The following is a 19994-nucleotide window of genomic DNA, read 5'->3' as shown; positions in this document are numbered from 1 at the left end:
CGTCACTGCAGGTGTTCCTGCCACCATGAAATCGTTAGGCCAGCACAGTTCTGCCACCCAAGTTCATTTCGAAAGGAGCTGTACAGAGTCGGCATGTGAAACTTTAGGTTTCTAGAAAAGATTCTGGAAACGAGTGTCTCCCAGGTATTTTCATTCACTGAACGAATAAGTTGAAGGACTATAGCAGCTGCAGAGGTGATAGCTACAGGGTTTCCACACGCACACGGAAGTAGACGCTAAGGTTTCAAAACTTGACTATTATGAAAGAGATTGAAGATTTCAAGTGGTACCTAAAACCCTGCCATTTAGAGAAAGCATGCCTAAAAGGAACAATTTAGACCTAAAGGAAGTTGGGGGGTGGGAGGAACTGGGACCACAGAGCTATCTTAGAAGATTCAAATGGAGGGGCCCAGCCAGCCTAGCTGCATTATCCTAGAAGTGGAATGTCAAGTTAGTGATTATTTCATTAGGAAAGTATTTGCTACACCTATAATCTGGCAGTGATAAACAACATACCAGAGCAGAACATTAGTCTCCGGGATTAAATACCAAACAGAATAACAAAGAGTTGACCCAGCTACAGGATGTTAAGAGAGTCCTGTCCAGTTACCACATCAAAGACCCTGTAAGCAAGCCATGGGCAGAAAAAGGAGGAATAAATTGACACTGATTTGGAGAGGCTTTATATGACCGAGAGAACAAAAATGCAAATGGACTAAACTCAAGCTGGCTGTTTATTTTGTTCATTTAGTTTTTCTATGATTTGCCCGTCACTTAGTTAATCAATATAGTCAACAGATTAAAGTGACACTTAACCATGGGCTATGTTAGCTTCAGCGCCTAATAGAAACTGGGTCAGTTCAAGGAAGATGATGGTGAGGAATGTCCAGCTTACTAAATACGTTTGCCAATTAGCTGGGTGATTGCTTTGTGAATCACTGACTTAACAAACACACAAGCTAGACAGTTCAGAATGTGATCCAGGTAGGTGGGGGAAAGGCTTGATTCGATAAAGAGAAAAGAATAAATGAAATGATTTCATAAGAATGCAGACAGATTTTTTAGTCCACCAGGGTAGAGAAAAACAATGCGAAATCTGTCTTGACGAAACGAAGTGTGAGGTGTGATTATGTTAAGAAAACTGCCAACCTCTGGGATAGAAAGCAGAATGCAGATGTGGCACAGGCGCATGTGCATACACACAGATGAAATCCCACAGTAAATTACTTTTGCACAATCATAAGTCACAGGAGGTACAGTTAGGAAAATCCATTCTAAGTCACAGGAGGTACAGTTAGGAATGGATTTTCTCCCTCCTCCCTCCCTCCCTCCCTTCCTCCCTTCCTTCCTTCCTTCCCTTCCTTCCCTTCCTTCCTTCCTTTCCTTCCTTTCCTTTCCTTTCCTTTCCTTTCTTTCTTTTTTTCTTCTTTCCTTCTCTCTCTCTCTCCTTCTTTCTTTTTTTTTTTTTTCCGTCTGAGACAGAGCCTTGCTCTGTTGCCTGGGCTGCAGTGCAGTATTGTGATCATGGCTCACTTCAGCCTCAACCTCCCAGGCTCAAGTGATCCTCCCACCTCAGCCTCCCAAGTAGCTGGGATTACAGGCACACACCACCACGCCTGGCTAATTTTTTTTATTACTTTTTGTCTCACTTTGTTTTCTAGGCTGCTCTCGAATTCCTAGGTTCAAGCAGTCCTCCCACCTCGGCCTCCCAAAGTGCTGGGATTACAGGTGTCAGCCATCATACCCAGCCAGGCATGCAATTTATTAAACAAAAGCACTCTCTCTCCTAATAAACATGTTTTTGCAGCTAATCACTGTACTAGATAACCTGTATCTTCTGCTGTTCTCAGGCTGCTAGGGAGCAGATGTTTTTTGTTTCTTTGTGTGTTTTTTTTTTAGTAGACTTTATTTTAGAGAGCAGTTTTGGGTTCACAGCAAAATTGTTCAGAAAGTACAGAGTTCACATATACTCCCCTCCTACCTCCGCCACGTGCACAGCCTCTCCCACTAGCAACATTCCTCATCAGACTGGTACATTTGTTACAATCAATGAACCTACATTGACACATCATGATCACTCAAAGCCCACAGTTTACATTAGGGTTCGTTGTTGGTGTGATAATTCTATGGGTTTGGACAAATGTTTAATGACATGCACCCACCAGTATAGCATCATACGGAGTAGTTTCACTGCCCTAAAAGTCCTCTGTTGGGGTTTTCTTTCTTACCTTAAAATTTTTCTTATGGAAAATTTTGAATATTTACAAAAGTCAAGAGAATAATATAAATGAACTCTGCCTGTGTACTTATCACCTGCCTTCAGAAACTACCAACCATGGCCAATCGTGATGAGATGGAATTTTGGTGTTTTTTTTTTGGTTTGTTTGTTTGGTTTTTTTGAGACAGAGTCTCACTCTGTTGCCCAGGCTGAAGTGCAGTGGCATGATTTCGGCTCACTGCAACCTCTGCCTCCTGGGTTCAAGCGATTCTCCTGCCTCAGCCTCCTGAGTAGCTGGGATTACAGGCTAGTGCCACCATGCCCTGCTAATTTTTGCATTTTTAGTAGAGATGGGGTTTCACCATATTGGCCAGGCTGGTCTTGAATTCCTGACCTCAAGTGATCTACCTGCCTCTGCCTCCCAAAGTGTTGGGATTACAGGTGTGAGCCACCTGTGGGGCCAAGATGGATTTTGTAAAGGATATGGGTACATAGCTATTGGCAGACTGATATTACTTCTGTGGAAAAGGGGCTTCTCACCCACTTTAAAATGAGTGATTGAATTATTCCGGGGTAAACAGGCATTAGTATTGAGCATTAACTGTGTTAGGCACTTTGCAAATGATATTGAGACCCTTGCTATTCCATGTGTGGTCCATGACCAAGCAGCATGGGCTTACCTGGGAGCTTACTGGCCATAGAGAGCCTCAGGCTCCACCCATGACTGACTGAACCAGGGTGTGCCGTTTAACGAGATTCCCCAGGTGCTTTGTCTGTGTATTGAAAGTTAGGAAGTACTGACTGCCTGGCACAGAGTAGGCTCTAAACAGCCTCCTAACAATCTTGCAACAAGACCACAAGGCAGATATCATGTCAGATTTTAAAATGAGATAACTACAGTGCAGAGATGTTATTTGGCTTTTCCAAGATCCCACAGCTAATAAACTTAGGTCAGTCTGGCTTCAGAGTCTATGATTTATAGCATGCTTCCTCCCAGTTAGGGAGTTCGTTTTTTTGTTGTTGTTGTTTTTTTTCTGAGGCAGAGTTTTGCTCTTGTTGCCCAGGCTGGAGTGCAATGGCATGATCAGCTCACCGCAACCTCCATCTCCCGGGTTCAAGTGATTCTCCTGCCTCAGCCTCCCGAGTACTTGGGATTACAGACATCTGTCACCATGCCCAGCTAATTTTCGTATTTTTGGTAGAGACAGGGTTTCACTATGTTGGCCAGTCTGGTCTCAAACTCCTGACCTTATGATCTGCCCACCCTGGCGGAATTACAGGTGTGAGCCACCGTGCCCAGTCGAGAGTTCGCTTTTTTAAAGGGAGTTTACTGGCCGGGCACTATGGCTCACCCCTGTAATCCCAGCACTTTGGGAGGCTGAGGCGGGTGGATCACCTGAGGTCAGGAGTTTAAGAACAGCGTGACCAACATGGTGAAACCCTGTCTGTACTAAAAATACAAAAATTAGCCGGGTGTGGTGGCACATACCTGTAATCCCAACTACTAGGGAGGCTGAGGCAGGAGAATCACTTGAACTCATGAGGAGGAGGAGGATGCGGTGAGCTGAGATTGCACCACTGCACTCCAGACTGGGCAAAAACAGCAAAACTCTGTCTCGAAAAAAATAAATAAAATAAAGGAGCTTACTTTTAGGGCAACTCAATGAAAAAAAGAAACCAGGATGGTATGTGTATACACAACACCAAAGCAACCAGTCATCTCAGCAACAACAGCAGAAAACCAAACTGCTACCATGCAAGCTACTTGCATGCTACTTACTCCACTAGAAGGCTTTTCACGTTTCAGCCAGTTATTATGGTGTCATGTTGGACAGCTAAATATTTCAGAGCAATCAGAAAAACCTAGAGCAATTATCAAAGTTATTCTCTTGTCAGTGACTGTTAACCCAAACAGAAACCAAATTGCAAACCACATGCTCTTCCAGAACAAAGAGAATATTTGCTATAGTCCCACATAACTAGTAAAGGCATTTAAAAAAATCAGTCAGATCAGTCTGACTTCATGTAAGCAGAAAGGGCAGGTAGTTGATTGCTATTTCTCTTTCTAACCCGCTGGGTGACCTTAGCCTGTAGCCCTGCATGAGTGTTGAATTGCTTACACCAAGAAGAGAACCTTAAATGCTTGAGCACTGCTGGGCAATACAATAGGCGCTTTTGTTTCTGGGTAGCTTTTTGAAAGGAATATTACTGGAAAAGGTAGAAAAAGCATAATTCTTGGAGCACAGCCCCCAGTTTAGCAGGAACTCATTAGACCTCAGGAACTTCTCCCTTCTAATCCTGGGAGGAGATTAGGCCATTTCCTTCTCTTTCGCTGCCCTAATGACTCTGGGGACTTGCATTAATGGATCAGCATGGCTACTTGGTTTTGCAATGAGCTGATTTGATGATTAATTAGCCTCTAGCAGGAATCTGATGAAGTTCTTAGCTCAAAGCTCCAGGGATCCAGTTCAGGGCAATCTGCTCTCATAATCAAAAAGACCAGGTGAAGAGGCTCACAAACTGGCCTGATGATAGGTTGCCATGGGGTTATGATTGACTTTCTACTTTATAACCAAATGACCTGGACATAATGTGCTGTTGTGAAACAGTAATATACTATGGAAAAGTAGTAAACCTACTGGCTCAACAAAGCTAATTGTCTTTATACATGAGATCAAATTCTTAGTGTTATCTCCCCTGCCATGTAAATAACCATTTGGGTCATTCTATCCCACATTCTAATGAATTTAATATTTCACGGCCAACCTTGCCCTCATACTAAAAAATGTAATGAACAATATTAATAGAGTCAACATAAGCAAAAACAAAACCAAAAAACATATAGGGTAAAACAGGTAAGACTTTAAGAGTTATTCTAAGAATGTTTTTCTAAAACACTGAAGAACATTTTAAAATAGGGTACTATTAACACTGTATTTTGATAATGTATTAATCACTGTGTTTTCCCTCCAAAGCTTCACAAGACTTTTCTAAGCCATAATTTTATTTTAATGATCACCATTGTAAGATTGGAAGGGCAGTTATTATCCCTCCTTTACAGCTGAGAAAACTGAGACTGAAAGTTGAAGTCACTTGCCCTCCGTAAAAAGGCCTCCCAGTGAGTAAGATGCAGAGCCAAGACCAGCATGCAGATCATGTGCCAGCCCTTCATTCTTTCCACTTCCCATAAGTTGAAGAAAAAAACAGCATGACAGTAGCCACAGAAATGACCTCCTACAAAAACCAAGGCAACTGAGAACATGTCACGTTTACTAAGTTAGTTGAAAATACCTTTTCTCTTTGGAAATTACAAATTACACCTTATGGGTTATTTGGTGGGGTGGAAAACTTGAGACATAAGAAGCTGCACTCATTGTGCTTATGATTGCCTTTGGTTGTGGGCTGTGATGTAGACCCAGAGCCGTGGCCCTTGGAGTGGGGCACAGAGCCAGCTTCATCCTCTCCTTCCCTCCCTCACTGCTCATCTTCTCCTTACCTAAGGGGAAGTGAGGAGTATTCTGGAAAGCAGGGGTCTCTACTCAAAAAGTAGGGAACGGGGGGCCTTGTTTCCTGAACTGCAGTGTCTCCTGGATCAAAGGCAGATGCCTGCCCTGATCGCTGCCTCTGGGGCTGGCTGTGAAAGGAGTCATTAGTTTGAAGTCACTTTTTTTTTGTTTTTGAGATGGAGTCTCTCTCTTGTCACCCAGGCTGGAATGCAATGGCACGATCTTGGCTCACTGCAACTTCTGCCTTCTGGGTTCAAGTGATTCTCCTGCCTCAGCCTCCCAAGTAGCTGGGTTTACAGGTGCCTGCCACAAAGCCTGGCTAATTGTTGTATTTTTAGTAGATATGGGGCCAGGCTGGTCTCCAACTTCTGACCTCAGGTGATCTGCCTGCCTCGGCCTCCCAAAGTGCTGAGATTACAGGTGTGAGTCACCGCGCCCAGCCTGAAGTCACTTCTTCTAAAGAGCACCACATCCTAATGGATCTGAGCCTGGCTTTGTGTATGGGCTGCTGTGCAGCTGAGGAGACCACGGTGCTCTTCCTGAAGTGAAGAGCAAGTGAAGTTTGTGCAAAGTGAAAAGATGTCAAGAGGCCAGAGGAGAGGGGGTGGGGGATCCAAATTGATCCTACCTGTGGCATCACCATGGCTTCACTTCTGCTAGCCTCTTGCAGTCTTAACACGACTTTGAGTCATTACTATGAACAAAAGTTCTGTCAGAAGGAATTTGGAAGAAGAGACTTTAATCCAGTGAATAAACTGGCGGGGGGCAGAGGGTGGAGAGGAAACACAGCCTTCTAATAAAGGGAAGGTCCAGGTTTTATAGCAAAACTTCCTGTTCAGGTTCTCAATCAGGTTCCTTTTATGCAAAGGAAGGATTCAAATTTGATTAGTTCTCATTTGTCAACACAGCTGAGATCTGATTAGTTGATACAGATGAGCCCTGACTGGTTGCTACAGGTGAGCTCTGATTGGTTGCTTCAGGGGAGCTCTGAAAGTCCCAAAGTTAAATAGAAGTGTGGGTTTTCTGACCTCTAGTCAGCAGATGGCTACTTGATTCCATGAAAAATTTAGTCACTTGGGATCCATCTTGAGGGATTGGCTTTATATCTGTTGACAGTACTTTCTGATGTTGCAATGGACCATAGAGTGTCCAGTATAGCTCTCCTAACCACAAGAGTCCTGGGGAGTTGGGGTCCAGTTCAAATGATCTCATGGATCAATAAGTATAGATATCGTTTAGATAACACATTCATAATCAGTCCAGAATGAAACTCCACACATGAACCACATTTATTTGAAGGGTGTCTACTGCTAGAGGCCAGGCTATTTATTCTGTAATTAGGAGGGGATTTCTGGAATTTTCTGTGAGCCTTCCAGGCTTCCTGAACCTCATCCCTCTTGTTAGGTAAAAGGAACAGAAAAAGGTAGATACTTGTTTGGGACAGAACAGTATGTGATGGGGAAATCAGCACGTGAGAAGGCATTTTGTAGTAGTTAATCTAAAAGTAAGAATTTCACGAATTATGGAATGGGTTAATGGAAGGAAACAATGTCCTTGCTCTAAATGTTTATATCAAATTCTTCAATACTCCTAAAATCCCATAGGAGGTTCTGGTTTGCACATGGTAGGGTCTGGATGGACACTTGCCAGGGATATTGTGGAGGGAATTTGGGTATGGGACACAAGTCTGGGCTGGAGAAGCCACTTGTGTCTTCTAGACACAAGTGAAAACTAGAGGTGCCAATCTATTTTATTAAAGAAACGGTACCTTTTAAAGTACAAAATCGTAGAGAGAGAGAACAAATCAATGGTTACCAAAGGTTCGTGATGGTGGGGGACAGGGGTGTGATTATAAATGGGTACATGGGAGAGATCTTTGTGGTGATGGAAGTGTTTTGCATCTTGAGTGCAATGGTGGTGCCACGAATACATACATGTAATAAAATGGCATACAGAAGAACAGTTAGTGCAAAACAAAACCAACCAAACAAAAATGGCATAGAACTCCCCCACACATATTGTACCTATGTCAAATTTTCTGGCCTTTATATTGTACTATAATTATGTGAGGTGGAATCATTGGGGGAGACTGGGTGAAGGGCGACTTCCTGTGAATCTAAAAAGGTAAACCTTCAAGCCCAATCCTGCATTTCTTTCTTTTTTGTTTTTTTAGATGGAGTTTCACTCTTATTGCCCAGGCTGGAGTCCAATGGTGCCATCTCAGCTCACTGCCACCTCCGCCTCCCGGGTTTAAGTGATTCTCCCACCTCGGCCTCCCAAGTAGCTAGGATTATAGGCATGCGCCACCACACCCAGCTAATTTTGTATTTTTAGTAGAGATGGGGTTTTACTATGTTGGTCAGGCTGGTCTCAACCTCAGGTGATCCACCCACCTCAGCCTCCCAAAGTGCTGGGATTACAAACATGAGCCACCATGCCTGGCCAATCTTGCATTTCTTTTAAGGGCCCTACAGAATCCTTCCTTTATCCAATTTTTCTTTCAAGAGAAGCCCATCCCACCCCTACCCCATATACATATGACTCTTGAGAACTAGAACTACAGACTTAGAAACAAACTTTTCCATCTTAATTTCTCCACTGGGAGAAAAAAAAAAAAGTCAGAGAACATATGTGCCCTTCTTTTATTTTATCTATGGATCTGATGTTTCCGATGGAGCTATTCCACTAGTAATGGCTTGAGCAGACTGGGAAGCTTCTATAGTCAGCTAAGCCAGCTCTTCTTACTGCCATGGAATAAAAGCAGAAACATGTTAAATTCCTTTCATCCCTTCGATGTGAATAGAAGCATAAGGGTAGGAAGGAAGGAGGGGCCGGCTAGGAGGGTGTGGGGTCTTGTGGTTCTGAAATGAGAAGCACCAGGCCACCACACAAAGCAGAGGGGCTTCTCTCAGCTCAGGAGGAGCTGTGTTTTTGGGGTTGAGACACACAGAGAAATTGGCCAGGACATCAGGCACTTGAAAGCTAGCCTCAGAGAGGGGAGCCGTTTGAGTTGAATGTAGAAATCTGAACCAGCTTTCCCTCCCAGCCTCCCCAACTACACCAGAAGAGGAGATGAACAAAGCCTGAGCCCTTCGGTGGGAACAGGTGGTTGTAATGGGCACAGGTCATAAAGGGATTTGGGATGGGAGCATCTGCTGCAGGCTGCCCCATTCCTGACACACCCTATCTCCCAGAGGCCCCATCTTGGCCTTCCTACATTTATTCCATTCCATATTCTCTGGCCCATGCAACCTAGCACTTGACGATAAGTCATCTCACAGTATTCTCTTAGTTTGAGTTAGAGGAGCCTAGGTTCAAATCCCAGTTCTACCACTTACTAGTTATGTGATCTTGGGCAAGTTGTCTAAATGTTTTTGCCCCTCAGTTTGCTTACCTGTTAAATGGGGGCAAAACCTGCTTTACAGGGTTTGTAAGGTGCCTGGCACCTAACAGGCGCTCAGCAGATATTAGCTGTCTCCTTTCTCTGCTCATTGTTTCCTATGTGAATGGCACATCGCTCACTAGATTGTAAGCTCCTTCATGGAGTTTCCCTCCCTTCTTTCTCCCCCAGTACCTGGCCTAGGGTTGGGCACACAAGAACTTGTTCATGACTCCTCATTGGCTAGGCTAAATGGACTTTTCCTGGCTGTCTCAGTAATGCTGATGGGGACCTGACATGAACATAAGGGAATGCCAACATTCCATTTTAATGATATGAGGGTAACATGTTGAATTCTTTTTTTTTTTTTTTTTGAGATGGGAGTCTCGCTCTGTTGCCCAGGCTGGAGTGCAATGGCGCGATCTTGGCTCAGTGCAACCTCTGTCTCCCAGGTTCAAGTGATTCTCTTGCCTCAGCCTCCCAAGTAGCTGGGATTACAGGCACCCACCACCATGCCCAGCTAATTTTTTGTATTATTTAGTAGAGATGGGGTTTCACCATGTTGACCAGGCTGGTCTTAAACTCCTGACCTCATGTGATCCACCTGCCTCAGCCTCCCAAAGTGCTGGGATTACAGGCATGAGCCACCGTGCCAGGCCAACATGCTGAATTCTTTACTTCAAAACTCATGTGCTAAGTCCTGCCTTTAGTGCAAACATAATTTTAGACACCAGTTATGCAGCTCAAGTAAAATTAGAAGCCAATGGTTTAAGTATCTTGACAAAATCACTTCTTGATCTGTTTTGCAGATGTGAAGTAGGAACAAGAAGCAATTACAGACTGACATGCTTATTGCCACAGAATTTAGAAGGTTATCAAATCTAGCATGAGAATCTGAAATTGACCCTATTACATCTATACCTAATCACTGTCTTGGGACCATACCTCAGTCTGTAGTCATTTGTGAGGTCCAGTGGAAAGAGTAATGGATCAGGAAATGAAGACTAGAGCTGGAGTCCCAGATTCACTCATTCAGCCAACAAACATTTACTGAATGCCTACCATGGGGCTAGGCTCTGTGCATCACAGACCTGATCCTGCCCCACATGGAATTTACTACGTTTGTAGCTGTGTGACCTGCGGGAATCACTTCACCTCTCTGGGTCTCATGCTCCCCATCTGCCAAATGGCGACAGATATATTTATATCATAAAGTAATTATTAGAATTATATGAGGGAATGCAGGGGCGAGAGCTCTGCAGACTGTGCTTGTTCTCTATTATTGTCCTCTATGTAATGGTTACATGAATAGCTTGTGATCACTTGAAAATTATGTCCTGAGTCTATTTCAAGGGGGCTGAACATGTTCTGCCTGTCTCATTTTTCTTCCTTACATGTTGTCAAGCCAACCAAAACCAGAGTGAGCAGGAGAAACAAAGAGAGTTTTGCTGTGCCGGGCTATGCATTACAGAGAATAGCACTCCACTTTGTGTTCTCAAGTGGGTTGGATTTCAGATAAGGTCCCGTTATGAAATGAACCGCCTTCCTGCAAATGTAATGTTGAAGTCCTAACCTCCAGTACCTGTGAATTTGACCATATTTGTAAGTAGGGTTTTTGCAGATGTAATCCAGTTAAGATAAGATCATGGCCGGGCGCGGTGGCTCAAGCCTGTAATCCCAGCACTTTGGGAGGCCGAGACGGGCGGATCACGAGGTCAGGAGATCAAGACCATCCTGGCTAACACGGTGAAACCCCGTCTCTACTAAAAAATACAAAAAACTAGCCGGGCAAGGTGGCGGGCGCCTGTAGTCCCAGCTACTCGGGAGGCTGAGGCAGGAGAATGGCGTAAACCCAGGAGGCGGAGCTTTCAGTGAGCTGAGATCCGGCCACTGCACTCCAGCCTGGGCGGCAGAGCGAGACTCCGTCTCAAAAAAAAAAAAAAAAAATCATAAGGGTCAGCCCTAGCCTAATATGACTTGTGTCCTTACACAGGTAAATCTGCACACAGACACAGAGAAAGGAGAATGCCATGTGAAGACACACACAGACACACAGAGGAGGCGGCCATGTGAAGATGGAGTCAGAGAGTGGAGTTGTGCAGCCACAAGTCAAGGAATGCTTGGGGCTATCAGAAACTGGAAGAAGCAAGGAAGGATCCTCCTCTACAAGCTTCAGAGGGAGTACAGCCCTGCCAACACCTTGATTTCATACTCCTAGCTTCTGGACTTGTGAGAGAATAGATTTCTGTGTTGTAAGCCCCCAGTTTGTGGCACTGTGTCACGGCAGTCCCAGGAAACCAGTAGAGTTCCGAAACAGACACAGCCCTTCCCTCCGTTCTCCAGGTGGTCAGATGCCCCTTCCTTTTCTGTACTTGAATCCACATAATAAACAATGCCTTGATATAAGAGCCTCAAAATGTGGGTCTCCAGAATGGCAGAAGAGCTTGCATGGAATTCTGAATTTCATTGCACATTTTTCTTTTTTTTGAAACAGAGTCTCACTCTGTTGCCCAGGTTGATCTCAGCTCAATGCAACCTCTGCCTCCCAGATTCAAGCATTTCTCCTGTCTCAGCCTCCCTAGTAGCTGGGACTACAGGCGACTGCCACCACGCCCAGCTAATTTTGTATTTTTAGTAGAGACGAGGTTGCACCATATTGGTCAGGCTGGTCTCGAACTCCTGACCTCACGTGATCCACCCGCCTCAGCCTCCCAAAGTGCTGAGATTACAGGCGTGGGCCACCGTGCCCAACCATTGCACATTTTTCAAATAAGTCAAGGTGGAAGCCAAGGTTGCCCTCCTTTACCCTTTCTGTTCTCAAGTTTGATGGAAAAGAGCAAGAGCAGGCAGGCATGAGACCCACAGGCATGGGAACTACTGAGTAAACAGCTTCTGCTGCTAGCTCTCAGTATAGAGACTATCTTGGGAAATCCAGAGGGCCCATTCTGGGCCCTGATAAAGCCGAGGGGCTTGCAGGAGAACCGGCCTCATTTAAGATTTCCAGGAACTATACTGCAAGCTTGTCCAACCTGTGGCCCACAGGCCACATGTGGTCTAGGACAGCTTTGTGGCCCAACACAAATTAGCAAACTTTCTTAAAACATTATGAGATATCATTAGTGTTAGTGTATTATATGTGTGGCCTAAGACAATTCTTCCAGTGCAGCCCAGGGAAGCCAAAAGATTGAATACCGCCACTGTGATATGGTTTGGCTGTGTCTCCCCAACAAATTTCATCTTGAATTGTAGTTCCCATAATCCTCCACGTGTTGTGGGAGGGACCTGGTGGGAGGTAATTACCCCCATGCTGCTGTTTTCGTGATAGTGAGTTCTCATGAGAGCTGATGGTTTCATAAGGGGCTTTTCCCCCTTTTGCTCGTTCTTCTTCTTCCTGCCACCATGTGAAGAAGGGCATGTTTGCTTCCCCTTCTGCCATAATGGTAAGTTTCCTGACGCCTCCCCAGCCATGCTGAACTGTGAGTCAATTTTTTTTTTTTTTTTTTTTTTTTTTTTTTTTTTTTTTTTGAGGCGGAGTCTCACTCTGTCGCCCAGGCTGGAGTGCAGTGGCCGGATCTCAGCTCACTGCAAGCTCCGCCTCCCGGGTTTATGCCATTCTCCTGCCTCAGCCTCCCCAGTAGCTGGGACTACAGGCGCCCGCCATCTCGCCCGGCTAGTTTTTGTATTTTTAGTAGAGACGGGGTTTCACCGTGTTAGCCAGGATGGTCTCGATCTCCTGACCTCGTGATCCGCCCATCTCGGCCTCCCAAAGTGCTGGGATTACAGGCTTGAGCCACCGTGCCCGGCCTTTTTTTTTTTTTTTTTGAGGCAGAGTCTCGCTCTGTCGCCCGGACTGGAGTGCAGTGGCCAGATCTCAGCTCACTGCAAGCTCCACCTCCCGGGTTTACGCCATTCTCCTGCCTCAGTCTCCCGACTAGCTGGGACTACAGGCGCCCGCCACCTCGCCCAGCTAGTTTTTGTATTTTTAGTAGAGACGGGGTTTCACCGTGTTAGCCAGGATGGTCTCGATCTCCTGACCTCGTGATCCACCCGTCTCGGCCTCCCAAAGTGCTGGGATTACAGGCTTGAGCCACCGTGCCCGGCCTGTGAGTCAATTAAACCTCTTTCCTTTATAAATTGCCCAGTCTCGGGTATGTACGTCTTTATTAGCAGCGTAAGAATGGACTAATATACCCAGCTATACTGTATCATGTGCTTCAGAGCCAGGCTGACAGCTTGTCTCTGCCTAGACTCTTCTACTCTTGCAACTAACCAGAGGCTGTCATCCTAGCAAAGGAGGTATCCCTTTAATAGGACAGACAGGTGATTCATTTAATCAGTGCATGTGTCTTATTTTGAAAAATTACTATTTGGCAACCACCAAAGCAATAACTGATTCAGGCAAGAGTCATCAACAAATCCTTAAACTAGTGAGTGAAATTTTTATGAGAAACATGATATTTACATAGTCTCAAAGTATCTCCCCATATGTTAGTTATTAAGCATAAAAACAAAATAGTATCTTTACAGTGGAAAAATCTGGTGGACATCATCTTAACCAAGGAATCAAGGTTAACATCACCAACCATCGCATGCCTTTTTATGTTTCACCCCTACCGAAAATGTGTAACCTAGCTCTCATCAACAGGACACATCAGGCAAACCCAAGTTGAGGGACATTCTACAAAATAATTGGCCTGTACTCTTCCAAAGTGTTGATGTCACAAAAGACAAAGAAAGGTTGAGGACTGTTCCAGATTTAAGAAGGCTTAAGAGATTAAGAGACATAAAAACTAAATACAATGTGTGATCCTAGACTGGATCATGGATGAAAAAAAAGCTATGCAGAACATTATTGGGACAATTAAAATTTGAATATGAATGGCAGATTATATATTAGTACACTGCAATAATGCTATATTTCCTGAATTTGATAACTCTACTGTGTTATATAACAGATTGTCTTTGTTTTTAGGAAACACAATTTGAAGTATTAAGGAGAAGAGGAACATGACGTCTACAATTTATTCTCAAGTGTTTTAGAAAAAATATGTGTGTCTGTGTGTGTATGAGTAGAAAGAGAGAATGATAAAGAAGTTGTAACAAGATGCTTACAAGAGATGCATCTTGATAAAGGGTATGTGAAAATTCTTTTTACTATTTTTGCATACTATTTTCTGTAAGTTGAAAGTACTTCAAATTAAAAATTTAAAAATATATTATTTTGAGCATTTAACTATGTGCCTGATGCTGGGCTGGGTGTGAGGCATTCAAGGGAGAACAAGACATGATCTTTACCTTTAGCTCACAGTCTGAAGCAGGGAGACAAAGCGGCAAGCACAATTCCGTGTGATGAAGGATGCTGTGAGCACACAGAGGAGGTACGCTAAACCCAGACTTCTCAAGCAAGGGAGTCAGTGGGGCTCTCTACAGAGGAGGGAAAGAGGAGGCTTAGAGTTGGGACAACTTATTCAGCTTGGGGTGCCAGTGAGACATGCAAGAAGTTGGGGGGAAGAAGCCAAGCCTGGACCTCTAAGCAGCAAGAGGAAGCCACCTGCCTCCTGAGGACAGACAACAAGGCACAGATTAGCAGGTGTCAGAGGCCAGGCTGAGGTTGTTACAGCCTCTAATGTAACATAAGAAGCGCAGACATCAGCAAAACAGCTTGGGGCTGAAAGGTTGAACACAAGTCTGTTTACTGATGACCTTTGCGGTGATGTATAATGGATGCCCGAGAGGTATCAACCCCAGATTGATAAATACAAGTAACCTGGATAAGGGCATGGCCTCAAATTAGCTTAAGTTGCTAATAATAAACGTCACGGCAGGAAGAGAATGTCAAGCGATCATAAGAAGTGATTTTTTGAGAACAGGATGAGCTTTACCAGCAATAAGGATAAGGTAGTAGCCAATTAATACACAACAGGATGGGGAGAGATTGTTGTTAATAGAAAAAATCCTGAGGACAGTACCAGGTCCTGTAATAAAGGGAAATCGGGGAGGCAGTACTGCTGTTTCAGAAGTTGATGTGGGAATGGGAATTTCCATTCAATTATGAGATACAAGAGCCAGGATGAGAAAGTACACCGATGTTCTTAGCAAGGACCTAGTGGGAGTTTTATTTTCTTTTTAAACTTTTGTGCTATGAAAAATTTACAAAAATAATGACAACAGCATTAGTGTAAGCCACATGAAATTGCCAAAATTTGATGATTTTTGATCTACAAACATGGCAATTTTGTGTTTTAAATGAAAACAACCCCCAATACCCACCACCCAGCTTCAGCAATTATTGACACATGGTCAATTTCATTTCCTCTAAATCCCCATCCATTATTCCGATAAACTGATATAAAGGAAACCTCTGGTGGAAGTTTTTGTTGTGCTTTTGTTTTAATGATTTAATATCTATAAAAGAGACTCAAATTACATACGTACACATAATATTAAAATTAAGAGATTCCAATTATGTGTAGATATGTTTTTAGTTAATTATTTTTTTCAGTAAGTAATACATCCAGATGGTTCACAATTCAAAAGGTACAAAAAAACCAGGAGGATACGTGAAAATTCCCTTCCAACCCTTTCCCACTTGCCAACAGCTCTCTCTCCTCAAGGGCAATGAATAGTAACAGTTTTATTATTTTGTTTAAAAACAGGGTCTTGCTCTGTTTCCCAGGCTGGAGTGCAGTGGTATGATCATAGTTCACTATATCCTTGAACTCCTGGGCTCAAGAGATCCTCCCGCCTCAGCCTCCCAAGTAGCTGGGATTACAGGCATCCACCCCTATGTCCAGCTATTTAAAAAATTTTCTTTTGGTAGAATGAAGTCTTATTATGTTTCCCAGGCTGGTCTTGAACTCCTGGTCTCAAGCAATCCTCCCACCTCAGCCTCCCGCCTCCTGTGCCCTTGTATTACAGGCGTGAGCCACTGCACCCAGCAACAGTTTTTTTATGGATCATTCCAGAGATGTTTTATGCATACGCTAGTAAAGAGATTGTAAACTACTCACAGTGTTCTGCACCTTGCTTCTTCCACTTAACAATATATTCTGGAGATTATTCCATATCAATACATAAAGATCTTCCTCCTTTTTAACAGCTACCTAGCATTCCATTTTATGAAGCATAATTTATCTAGCTAATCAAATTACTACTGATGGACTTTTAGGCAGTTTCCGACCTGTTGCCATTACAGACAATACTGCAGTGATTTGCCTTACACATTCATCTTGCACAAAAGCAAGTAAGTATATCTGTAGGAAAAATTCCCCCGAATGGAATTGCTGGATAGAAGGGGATGTGCATTTGTAATTCTGATAGCAATTGCCCAGTGGCCTCCAAAACGTAAGAGCTGTTTGAATGCTGTCTGCACCCTTTCATCATGCATAGTTTCCTTGTTGCTCCTTTCCTCTTACTCCCAGGGTCAAGGGACCACTTCTACATCTCAAACTTAGAAAAGCCCCTCCGACCTCAGCCTCCTATTGGTCTCCCTCAAGCACATTTTGGGCCCCACACCCACCAGCCTATCCTTCCTCCTCTCTTCTTTTCCAGAGGCCATCAGCATCCTCCTGGCTTCCTCTCCTCTTTCCAAGTCAGCCCTACCATCGGCCATTTTAGCTCTGCTAGAGTTGATCCCCTGGACTCACTCTCCCGGTGACCTTCGGCAGCACCTGCTCTGCCAATCCCTGGCCCTGTGAAAGCCCCACCATGCATTCTCTCCATTGCCTGCTCCCAGGCGGCTAGCTATTGCTGGAGAAGGTCATGAAATTGGCTCCACTACAAAGCTAGGCCAGCCAGCCTCAGCTGGGCCCCAAGGGCTGCAAGGCAGTCCTTTTATATATCAAATTTCTCTCAGCAATTGTTCCAGCTCCTCTCCCTCTCCTCATATCCCCTACCCCATCCTTGTGCCAGACCCCTTGGTACTGGGCCTGGCTTTGGATTTCAATTACAGGACATAGGTTATCAAGCAGGCACTCCCTCAATGTCCTCTTCTTCACCTCACCTTCCCCACTTCTCTGCACATTCACCCATGCCTGTTCATCCACCCACACACCTTCACGGGAAGGAGGTGCTTCCTCCTCAAAGTTACCCCTTCCAGTTGTGTCCTTGGCACTAGATTCTCTTGCTTTCTCCTACGCTTGGCCCCAGAAGCCATCCTCTTTCCCTTTGGGCAAGCTCTTCCTCCTCATTAGTTTTTTCCTCTCAGCCTAAAAACACTTCCCTCATATCTGTGTCATCGTTCCACATCACCACCAGACTTTTATTTTCAGACGGAGTTTCGCTGTCGTTGCCCAGGCTGGAGTGCAATGGCGTGATCTCAGCTCACCACAACCTCCGCCTCCCGGGTTCAAGCAATTCTCCTTCCTCAGCCTCCTGAGTAGCTGGGATTACAGACATGTGCCACCACGCCTGGCTAATTTTGTATTTTTAGTAGAGACGGGGTTTCTCCATGTTGGTCAGGCTGGTCTTGAACTCCCAACTTCAGGTGATCCGCCCACCTCAGCCTCCCAAAGTGCTGGGATTAAGGCGTGAGTCACCTCGCCCGGCCTGGACTTTTAAAATTCAGCAATTCATGTGCCTCGTGGCTTCACTTCCTCCTTCCATGTTGTAAATTTCCTCCCCAAATTTAATAGAAAAATCAGAAATACTGACAAGTGAAAAGGAGGAAATCAAAATTATCCACAATGCCACCATCCAACTATTGACATATTGATGTATTTCTTTTCAATCTTTTTATATGCATATATATATACATTTACGTATTTTTTACAAAATTGGACCATAGTATAAATACTGATTAAGTAAATGCACTTCTTTGAGTGAGTCCATTTCCTCCTGTGTAAAGTGAGGACTATTATAGTAACTACCTCACAGGGTTGTTATGAGGATTACTCAAGATAAAAATATAGAAAAACACTTTTCACAGTGACACATAGCAAGTTGAATTAATGTTAGCTATTACGATCTTCCCACGTCAACAAATATAGCTCTACATGAGAATGTAATGAGTTCTGTCACTGCAGTGTCTAATAGGAGTGACTAAAGCACTGCAGTGACTCACCAACACACATTCATTTGGCACAAGAGCAAGTATATCTGTGGGACAAACTCCTAAAAGCAGAATTTCTGGGTCAAAGGCTATGTGCATTTGTAATTTTGATAGATATGGTCAAATTGCCTCCATCAAGTGCCAGTTACCATGATTTCTTTAACTTATAAAGAAGTAATGAGGCTGTTTCACATTTTTAACTGATACAAACCCAGACCATGAAGAACATTCTTATAACTGGATCTTTGCATAGATCCACGATTATGTATCCAGGGAAGAGGAAAGAGTATGAGTAAGGGCACAGAGGTGGAGGCTCAAATGATGTGCATGGGAAACTGCTAGTATTGATGACTAACAGAGCAGAGAATGGCAAGAGTTGAGGAAAACATAGTGGGACCAAATCATGAAGGACCGTGAATGTCACTGTCATTCATTCAGTCAGTCAGTCACCAAATATTTATTGACCACCTAATACAGATCAGGTACCGTTTTAGATACTTTGTTCACTTACTGAACAAAAACAGAAGATTCCTACCCTGGGGGAGCTTATGTTCTGGCAGAGAGCGGCAAACAATATATGGAATGTTAGAAGGTGATAAGTTCTATAGAGAAAAGGAAAAGCACAGCAGGCCAAAGGGGATCAGGAGTGCTGAGAGTTGTGATATGAAATACAGTGGCTACCCCACTGTGGACTTTGAATGTACTCTACAATGAAGGCGTCACTTATATTTATCACCAACCTGCCACATCCACATGCCTGATAACCTAATTATTCTTTTTAATCAGCTTACCTCCCCTACTTCGATTATTTCAAAGGAAACTTCACAACACTAGCATAAATGGAAACCCAGGATTGCTGTCATACAGGTCTAGAAAGGGAAGACCTTTCTAGAGGGGGCTGAGGCAAGAGGATCACTTGAACCCAGAAATTCAAGACCAACCTGGGCAACATAGGGAGACCCCATCTCTACGCAAACAAATTTTTTTTTTTTTTTTTTAATTAGCCAGGCATGGTGGCATGAGTCTGTGGTCCCAGCTACTTGGGAGGCTGAGGTGGGAGGGTCACTTGAGCCCCCGAAGTCAAGGCTGAAGTGAGCCGTGACTGTGCCACTTCACTCCAGCCTGGACGGCAGAGTGAGACTGGGTGCGGTGGCTCACGCATGTAATCCCAGCACTTTGGGAGACTGAGGCGGGTGGATCATTTGAGGTCAGAACTTCAGGACCAGCCTGGCCAACATGGCGAAAACCCATCTCTACTTAAAAAAATACAAAAATTAGCTGGGTGTGGCGGCACGCTCCTGTAATTCCAGCTACTTGCGAGGATGAGGCAGGAGAACTGCTTGAACCCAGGAGGCAGAGGTTGCAGTGAGCCGAGATCATACCACTGCACTCCAGCCTGGGCAACAGAGCAAGACTCCATCTCAAAAAATAATAAATAAATACATAAATAAAATACATAGAAAGGGAAACTGGAGAGTACCTAGCACTGGCTTCTTCCCTTCCTTTTATAGGTCAGTTATTAAATAACAGCAACAACAAGCACTTACTACACTATGTACTTATTTTCCAGGTAGCTTAGGGTTTTATGTGCAGCAAATAATTTCATCTTCACAATGACCCTATGAGGTAGGTACCATTATTGTCTCCACTGGTTTAGGAAGAAACCTGGGTAAAGTGACTAACCTTCCCACATCTCAGTTTCCTCCTACATAAATGGGGACAATAATGGCAATACAGGAGAGAAGAGCCCATTGGCTTCTCCCCACTCCATGTCATGCTTAGGGGAGAGTTGGAGAGGGGACAGGAAGGGGACAGTGGCTCCCAGCTGCAGCATTCCCTGAC

At 44.2% G+C, this 19994-nt stretch overlaps 1 protein-coding gene across 3 annotated transcripts in view; it reads right to left on the bottom strand.

The window, feature by feature from the left end:
- Nucleotides 1-8140: 8140 nt before the first annotated feature.
- FAM122C (family with sequence similarity 122C) overlaps nt 8141-19994 on the bottom strand; it is an 81669-nt gene continuing 69815 nt past the window's right edge. For 2 of the 3 annotated variants that reach the window (XM_033201902.1, XM_033201911.1), the window contains one exon: nt 8141-8468. In XM_033201902.1, the coding sequence (XP_033057793.1) occupies nt 8447-8468 (22 nt within the window). In that variant the 3' untranslated portion in view covers nt 8141-8446. The remainder of the gene's footprint in view (nt 8469-19994) is intronic. The other variant, XM_033201907.1, reaches the window with a different exon arrangement.

This window comes from Trachypithecus francoisi, unplaced genomic scaffold, assembly GCF_009764315.1.
Source record: "Trachypithecus francoisi isolate TF-2019V2 unplaced genomic scaffold, Tfra_2.0 Lachesis_group6, whole genome shotgun sequence".
Lineage (NCBI taxonomy): Eukaryota > Metazoa > Chordata > Mammalia > Primates > Cercopithecidae > Trachypithecus > Trachypithecus francoisi.
This window is presented reverse-complemented; position numbering and strand designations above follow the sequence as displayed.